At 39.4% G+C, this 8,943-nt stretch overlaps 1 protein-coding gene across 1 annotated transcript; it reads right to left on the reverse strand.

The window, feature by feature from the left end:
• Positions 1-2,180: 2,180 nt before the first annotated feature.
• LOC308645950 (olfactory receptor 7E24-like) lies at positions 2,181-3,128 on the reverse strand (the record flags this gene model as incomplete). The annotated part of the gene is made up of 1 exon (XM_081288401.1): positions 2,181-3,128. The coding sequence occupies exon 1, from the start codon at positions 3,009-3,011 to the stop codon at positions 2,181-2,183; it is 831 nt and encodes a 276-aa protein (XP_081144527.1). The 5' UTR covers positions 3,012-3,128.
• Positions 3,129-8,943: the final 5,815 nt, after the last annotated feature.

Below are 8,943 nucleotides of genomic sequence, written 5' to 3' on the forward strand. Positions count from 1 at the left end.
TGTGTAGAACAATGGCCTATTCAATATTTAACACATTTTCAAATATATATATATCCTCTGTGACTAAATTGGTGTAGGTTCTTGGGTATCAGAAAAGAGAGACAGTTGGTCATTCCACCCCAGATATATAGCATGTACTTACATAAGGGGAGTATGAAAATATAACATTATAGAAATATCAAAATAATAATTTCATGTCAAAAAACATTTCACTTGAATAGTAGGAAGTTTAGCATTTCCATATGAATAATAACCATCTAACATTTTGCCCATATTTTTCACCTTCATCAAATATCAGTCACATAGGAAATATACATTCTCTGTTTAGTATGGATTCAATGATATTGTATCAGCTATAAACCAGCTTGGATGACAATTCTGGGTATCATAGACACTAACAACCTGCCAGGTATTCAAGAAAGAACAGCTGAGACAATAGAACCAAAATTAAATTTTAAGTCTCTGGATCTGATGCACTAGTCTCTTCACTGTTTTCCAAAAATCAGAGCTTTTTCAGCAGAATCCAGAGGTCCTAGCTGCAGGCACGTATTGAACACAGTCTTAATCCTTCCAGTCCATGTGGAGTAATGAAATCCTGACCTGATCTTGGTCTCCTCTTTAAATTGAGTGAGCTGATTATCTGCACACAGGAGGATGTGGCAGCTGCAAGGGTGTCCCAGAGAGGGGGACACAGGGAGGTGTTTTGCATTATCTGTGCCCACTTGACCTTAGATCCTTGTCTTATATCAGCCATTCTTCCATAGCTGGTGCAACTGATGCCACTGGCTGCTCTCTCCTGAGATCCACCAAAATTCCCACAGAGAAGTGCACAGAAAAACAGGGTCCTCTCCTGGACTGACAAGAATGTAAAACACAGGTTGACTGTGGAGGGGACAACCTGCCAGCACTGTCCTGCCAAGATGCCATGTGCCTCAAACCCACAGTGTATTTCAAACATAAGCTCAGTTATTTGATCTAAACAGCTAGCACACATTAATAAAAACTCTGATCCTCTCAATTCTGTAAAATAAAATTTCATGGCACTTATACCTTGGGGAAGATTTTCAGACAAATTTAAACAATTTACAAAGAGCTCACACTTCAGTGCCTGGCACTCACGGAGCTCTCATTGAAGGATCATAAGTTTGGATGCTGTCCTTATCCAGGTCCACCTCCTCCTCCTGACCTACATCTCTCAGTGCTGAGGACAGTGTGAAGAGCACATTCCTCCATGTGGATGACAGTGTGTGGAAGAAGGATCAGTTGGGAGGAAAGGAAAACTGTAGTGACATTGCCACCATTCTCACTACCATTGTGGATGTCACATACATGCCTTGACTCTCAGTCCCCATGACTGACACTGTGCAGTGCTCTCTCCTCTGGGCAGCCACACTGCATGTTGGTCCTTCCTCCATCCTCATCTCCCTCAGCAGTTACCTATTTACACTGGCTCAGGTGGTCATGACTAAGGAGAGTGGATTCCACATGGCTGGTACCCAGTCAACTCTCACCTCATCTATAGGGCTGACATCTGTGCAAACTCAGGTAGGGGCTTCCTTATAGAAACAACCAGGGTGAGAAGAAACACAGAATGCACCTCACCTGACTGGAGCCATCAACCTGAAATGCTGGAGGCATAGGATGTCCATTGACTATGGTGTGACCTTGGAGGCTCAAAGCATAGAACTCCTGACTGGCCAAAAGTTGAGCATATCACAAACTAAGAACTTCCTAACAGCAATGGTGGAAGAATAAGGGTAGAAAATGAACATCAACTGATGTTTTTCAGTAATTTTTTGTGATAAAGCCCATTTTTACTATTGTATTCTTTAATTATTTTTTTAAATATAGTAGCTTCCTAAGAACGTTTTCATTATGTCATTTTAAAATCAAAAATATTTGCCATTATCATCATCAATAGCATAATTTAATAGCAATAAATATAGACTTTGTTGCGATGCAATAGCCATCATCCATCTCCAACATTCTTCATATTACCAAAATAAATCCTTGTTCCCAGTAGGAACACTTCCCAAATTTGCCAACCAACATAGACTGCACCATTCTACTATGGAACTTCATGGAGAATTAACACATAAGGGGCATATTGACAGGGCCAGGTATTTAGCTTTACTGAATTTTCCCACACACATTGAAACCAGACCCCCCAGGGGCAAAGATCAGACTGTCCACCTCTGCAGCCTCCTCAAGGCCTTTTTAATATCCCTGTTCCTCAGGCTGTAGATGAAGGGGTTAAGCATGGGGGTGACCACAGTGTACATCACAGAAGCCACCGCATCCTTTCTGGGAGAATGTGATGCAGCTGAACCAAGGTACACTGCAGTACTTGTTCCTAAAAATAAGCAAACACCTGCCAGGTGAGAGCCACAGGTGGAGAAGGCTTTGTACTTCCCTCCTAAAGAGGGGATTCTCAGAAGAGAGGACATAATTTTATAGTAAGAGAAAAGGATTCCTGAGATGGGAAGAAGGCCATATATAGCAGCAAGAAAATACTTGCCAATGTTATTAGAGTAGGTGTTAGTGCAGGAAAGATTAAGAAGTAAAGAAGGGTCACAGAAGAAACTGGAAATTTCAACATCCTTGAAGTTAGTAATTTGTAAGATCATCAAATTGTGCAGCTGAGAGTCCAAAAGACTAAGCAAAAATGACACCAAAATTGAGAAGCCACAGAGGCGAGGGTTCATAATGACTGTATAATGTAGGGGATGACAGATGGCCACAAACCTGTCATAGGCCATCACAGTCAGAAGCATATAATCCAAACATGCAAAAATGATAAAAAGAGACATCTGTGTCAAGCAGCCTACATAGGGGATAAGTTCATTGTGAGTTTGAATGTTTACAATCATGTTTGGGACCGTGGTGGAGATAAAACCAATGTCAGCCAAGGACAGGTTGGAGAGGAAGAAGTACATGGGGGTGTGGAGGTGGGGGTCAGAGCTGATGGCCAGGATGATGAGCAGGTTCCCAAGCACTGTGACCAGGTACATGGACAGGAACAGTCCAAAGAGGAGGGGCTGCAGTTCTGGGTCCTCTGAGAGGCTTAGGAGTTGGAATTCAGAGGCACGGGTTACATTTTGTGCTAGTTTACTGCTTGGACACCTTTTGAAAAAACAAAGCAAGTGTTACAAAAAAATACGTATCCAGGAACCCCTTATTCTGTAGGCATTTGAAATTAAGAATGTACAAGGAAGCTGCTCACACTTTAGGTCCATACACCTTCAACAACAGTTGTCAGCAGTGAGACTCCCAGTCTCTGCATACTCTTTCATTCTTTCTCCATTATTCACCCCTCTTTCCATACTCACATTTGCAGCATTTTCATGAGCAAAGTTAGAAATCCAGGAACAGAGGAGAGAAGAAGTTCATGATCACATTGAAGTATAGCTTACTGTTTAAGAAAAAAAAACAGGAAATATAATGACTTTCCTGTAAGAGAAATTAGGAAGCAGTGTATATACCTCATTTGGTTCTAAGGTCTTGGAACAAATTCTTTTGAAAAGATATTTGTGACTATGTAACAACTGCTTTTCCTGACAACTAAATAAAGGGGGATGCATCATAATCAGAAAGCAGTATGTTCCATTTTCTGCAAGGGGTCTCATCATTCTTTGATCTTCTCACTAGCCTCCTTTATGCATTTAATTTTTCTCTTTAAAATTATATAACATGAAATAAAAATCCTTGCCTGTGATAAACTTCAGATTTTGATAAACAAGATTGAGTCAGTGCATGTAATCAATAATAGCACTAATCACATATGTGGCACTGGTGTGCAGTGTACCTGTCAATGATTTTTAAATCCTAGACTGTAAAAATCTCTTTTGTGTAGTTTTATTTCATGCAGGTTTATTGTGTCAACCAATACAATATCAGCAAAGCATCTGTTATATAAAATGGCACTTAACTCTTTTTCTTTTTCTTGATACTGTACTTCCTCTAGCCTGCTAAAACTGCTTCATGGTTTTGTGATCTCAATCCATCAAGTTTCTTGTTTATAATCTAAGAAAAAGGAAAGCCCTTAAACTCAACTTTTATTTCCAATCTTCTTATTTCTTCATGGATTTTATGGTCAGTTATTCCTGACACCTTGATTTCAATTCTCTTATTTAGGCTACATGAAGTACACTTGGGTTCATTTTCATTTTTCACCCTTATGAACTGTATACAGGCCAAAACAGAATTTAACAATAAATAATAAAACAACTTCTTCAAAACTTCCTCATCTGTAAGATGGGGTAATAATTCCCAACCTTGTATTGTTGTCATCAGGAAATTATTTTAACAAATATCCCAAGCTGCATAACTTGTAATTCTCTCCCACTATTAAGTGCCCCTGTGTATATTTTAGAATAGCTATACACAGTGATGTCAGACCAACACCAATTGTATATGCATGTCCATATGTGAAGTTCTCCACGGTCCTTTCTTATACCAGATCTGAAATTCATTGTCTAACAACATCCTGAAATAGAACATGCTCTATGAATATTATCTACTCTTCTTGTCCATAATACCCATTACCTATGTTAAAATAAGTTAATCCAATAATACTTGTGCCAGGACTAACATTGGCAAGAGATCTGAATCATTATATAACAAATTTGAGTCTTGGTATCTCTGCCTGATTCCATTCTCCTGCAAACCTGTCTCTCAGACACATCTACTGTCATGAAATGGGGAAGTGTAATTTTCTGTTGGTATTTTCATTTCAGGGTTATCTACCATACAATTTCCTTTACAAAATTTCTTTAAAAGTACCTAAAAATACTCATCTAAGTATTCTGTAAAAAACGCCTATTTCCCATGAAAATATACCAGGTTACATTAACCTGAGGTTATAATTCCTCTGTGAAGTACATTATTCTTCTTCAGTTTTTAATCTGATCCACAGTGCTACCTGAAGAAAGGACATTGTCATTTAGCTGGATACTTTATTAATATGGCAATGATTTCAAAACCCATCTGCCAATTGATTGTCACTAAAATAAGAATATGCTTGCTTTGGCAACACACATATTAAATTTGAATGATTTAGAGAATTTTAACATGGCCCCTGCACAAGGATGACATGAAAATTCATAAAGTATTCCATATTTTTAAAAAAGAATGTTCCATAACATCTTGTTTGGGGATAGGAGACTGATTCCAAGGGGAAAAATGCATATTGAAATTTGCTATTAATGACCTATATTTGTGTCCCTATAAGAGCAGACAATATCACCTACATCTTCTCAATCCTGATATGTATCAGGAAAATGAAGCATCACCCCAAGTAGTAATATGCTGTCCTTGAAGACTCCATGCACCATGGGCAAGGCTCTCTTTCTTCAGGACAGGCTGTCCCATCTTACGGATGGGACAGCCTGCCAGGATTCTCCCTTGATGCCCTGTGTTCATGGTCAGACAGCCCAATGAAACAGGCTGCTGTCTCCTAGCAAATAAGAACAAGTTGCATAATTATAAAGTTCTTTTTACTGTAAAAGAATAATAAATGAGGCATGCATTATCAGAGTAGGACACACAAGAAGTGAAACAGATAACACAAAATCTGTTCCTCAGCCCCTGAGCCTGGGAAGCCCTGTGTGTCTGTTTATGATGCTCTGGCTTCTGTCATCCCTTCATCATCCTTATCAAGACCACTGCAATTCTTTCCTAGAGCTTAGGAAACATAGTTGAAGGACCATTTTTTTATAGGAAATAAAAAGAGCATGGATGGAGAGCACATTTTAAATAAGATATATGACAGCCCAGCTAAAGTATTTTAAATAATTCACAAATACCATACATGAAACTTGATCTCCTGAAATCCCCCCATCTGGGAACTCCAACTTTGATGTTTGTTCTTCTGATAAAGAAGCAACACTTGCAATTCCAAGGCTCTCAGTTCACTTACAAGGTTATGCTGCTTCTCTGCTGGGTAATGATAAGGACTGCACATGCCAAGACCCACCGATATCTGGTGCCCAACAAAGGCTCAGACTCTGTGCCCAGCATTCCCAGGAATATGCTGTCAGCTGGGAGCTTCCTTATGCTAAAACACAGCAGGGGACGCAGCCAGGAAGCTCACTGGACAAGAACTATCAGTGAAAGGGCTCCAGGCACAGACTGACTGTGGATTAATATAGGACCTTGGAAGCTCAATGAACAGAGCTCATAATTAGGCTAATTGGTCCATGAATTGCCCATCTCTAAGGACTTCCCAACATTAATGCAGAAAGATGAAGAAGAGAAAATAAAGATCCACTTAAGATTTGGACCCTAGCTGTAATTAGGAAGAACCTTGTATAATCAATTACTTCTTTAATTTTAGGTTTTTTAAACACTTCTTTTTTTTTCTTTATTTTAAATTTGTTCTAACTGGTTCTACATAAAAGCAAAATGCATTTCAATTAATTCATTGTACACAAATGGAGCACAACTTCTCATTTCTCTGGCTGTACATGATGCAGAATCACACAACTCATGCAATCATTCATAGGGTAATAATGTCCATATCATTCCTCCATCCTTCCCACCCCCACATTCCCCTCCTCCTGTTACTTCCTCTCAACAGCAGATGCTGTTGAGAGGAAGTATAGGGCTTCTGTGTCTATGCCACTGACACAAACAAGAGCTGCTCAATATCGTCTCCTGCTCTTAGGGACATTTTTTAGTAGATTGAAGGTACAGACAAGAGAATATCACTGTGTTGAGACCCTGCTTGAGCATGGCCAAGACCTGTAAATGTAGCCAAGGTCTATTCAGTGTTTAACAACATAGTTTTAATTTTTCTCTCTCTGTGCCTATCATGGTAGAGGCTCTGGGAAATCAGAAATGAGAGAGAGATCATTTATCACCCAACATACAGCATATACATATGAAAGGGGAATAAGAGGCTGTACCATTACAGAAATATGAAAATAGTAACAGGTCACAGGATACTTCATTTGAATAATACAGATTGTCATTTCCATATTTATAATAAATAATTTTCTTTGCCCATATGTTGTTAATTGATTAGATACGAATCACACAGGAAGAAACAATTTTGTTTAATCTGGGCTCAATGACATTGTATCAACTAGATTTCATCTTGGAGGACATTGCTAAGTATCATAAACACTAGCACCTGCATTTTGCTCAAGTAAGGTTGAGTCCAGCCAACAGCAGCCAAGATTAAATTGCGAATCTCTGGGTCTGATGCACTCATCTTTTTCAGTGTTTTCCAACAATCAGAAAGTTTTCAGCCAAATAAAGAGGTCTTAGTTAGAGAAACATCTCTGGTACATTCTTAACCCTTTAAAGTTCCTGAGTAGTTATGAAATTCAGACCTACTTTGCTCCTATTTGATGGAGAGGGTTAATTATAAATATACAGGCAGATGTGGCAACTGAAGGTGCATCCTGGAATTGGGGACACAGGGGGATGTTCTGGATTACTTGTGCCCACCAGACTTTTGTTTTGTCTCAGTCATTCTTGCAGAAATGATGCAACTTCTTCCCCTGACTGCTTTGTGCTGGAATCTACCAGAAATCCCAAAGGCAGTTAATAAGAAAATTGGTTCCATCCTGGTGTGACAGGAAACTGAAACACATGATTGTTTTGTGGAGGGGTCAACCTGTCAGCAATGGCTTGCCCAAATGCCATGTGCCTCAAATCCACACAGCATTTAAAATATGGCTGCAGTTATCAAATCTGAATACTTATCCCAAGTTACATGAACACCTGTGCTCATTTCTGTTCTGTAAAATAAAATTGTTTGATACTTATGCCATGCGAAGACTTTGCAGGTGAATTCAAACAATCTACAAATATTACATAGCTTAGCACCTGGCATTCAGAATCCCAAACAAAAGAGCATCCTCTTCTTCATTCCCATCCTCATCATCACCTTCACAGACCATCTGGAGTGATGAGGACACAGTTTAAAGGGATGCCTTTTCTCCACTTGTGGATGACAGTGTGTGGCAGGAAGAGTCAAGTAGCAGTTAAGAGGACTTTCCATGAGCCTTCTGCTGTGCCTATCACAACAAAGCATATGAACTCACTGTACCATCCCTGACAATCTGCACCACGTTCTCCCATCTGGGTAGACAAAGTGCATGCTCCTCCTGATGGTGAAGAAATAATGCTATGCAATGTCCTTCCTCCACCTTTCTTTTCCACAGCAGCTACTGATTCACACTTGGGCTCTGCTGACTTAGAACTGAGAAGGACAGCTACAAAGCCCCCACTTTCCTGGTGCCCAGTGGCCCTGACTTTAGCCTCCAGGTATCAACACACGCTTAGATAGGTGCTTCCTGATGCTGACATCCACCGCAGGAAGAGATGCATAATGGCGCCCAGTGCACTGGGGTCCTCAAGGTGAGGGGCTGGAGGCACAGGCGGTTGTTGACTACTGTGTAACTTTGGTGGCTCAGTGCATAAGGTTCCCAGTTTACCAAGTAGCTGAAGCATAACAGCAACTCTTAAGAGCTTCCTAATATTAATGATGGAGAAGAGGAGCAGAAAATAAAGATGTACCAATGTTTATTAGTTTATCTCTAATAAGGAAGAGGCTCTTATCTACTATAACTTTTTCAATTCTTTAAAAAAATTTTTAGCTTTATATTACTATTTTTGCAGTAATTTGAAGTTTAAAAAATTCCTTTTAACCATTCTCAACTATTATGATAAGCATCATTGATCACATAGATGTTTTTTAGAAATATTCATCATCACCATCTCAAAAGTCTTTCATTATTTCAAAGTGATCCTTTGTTCCAAATATGAAGAACTCCCAAACATTCCTCCCCATCATTGGCTGCAGGCATTGCACTTACATCATGCGTGGTATTAAACCCATCAATGTTCCTGAAGAGGCAGATTAACCCAACTTGATAATTAGTTATAATAAATTTTCCAACACACATTGCAACTGGACACCACAGGGTCTGAGAT

Source organism: Spermophilus citellus, assembly GCF_964194105.1.
Source record: "Spermophilus citellus genome assembly, chromosome: 3".
Taxonomy (NCBI): domain Eukaryota; kingdom Metazoa; phylum Chordata; class Mammalia; order Rodentia; family Sciuridae; genus Spermophilus; species Spermophilus citellus.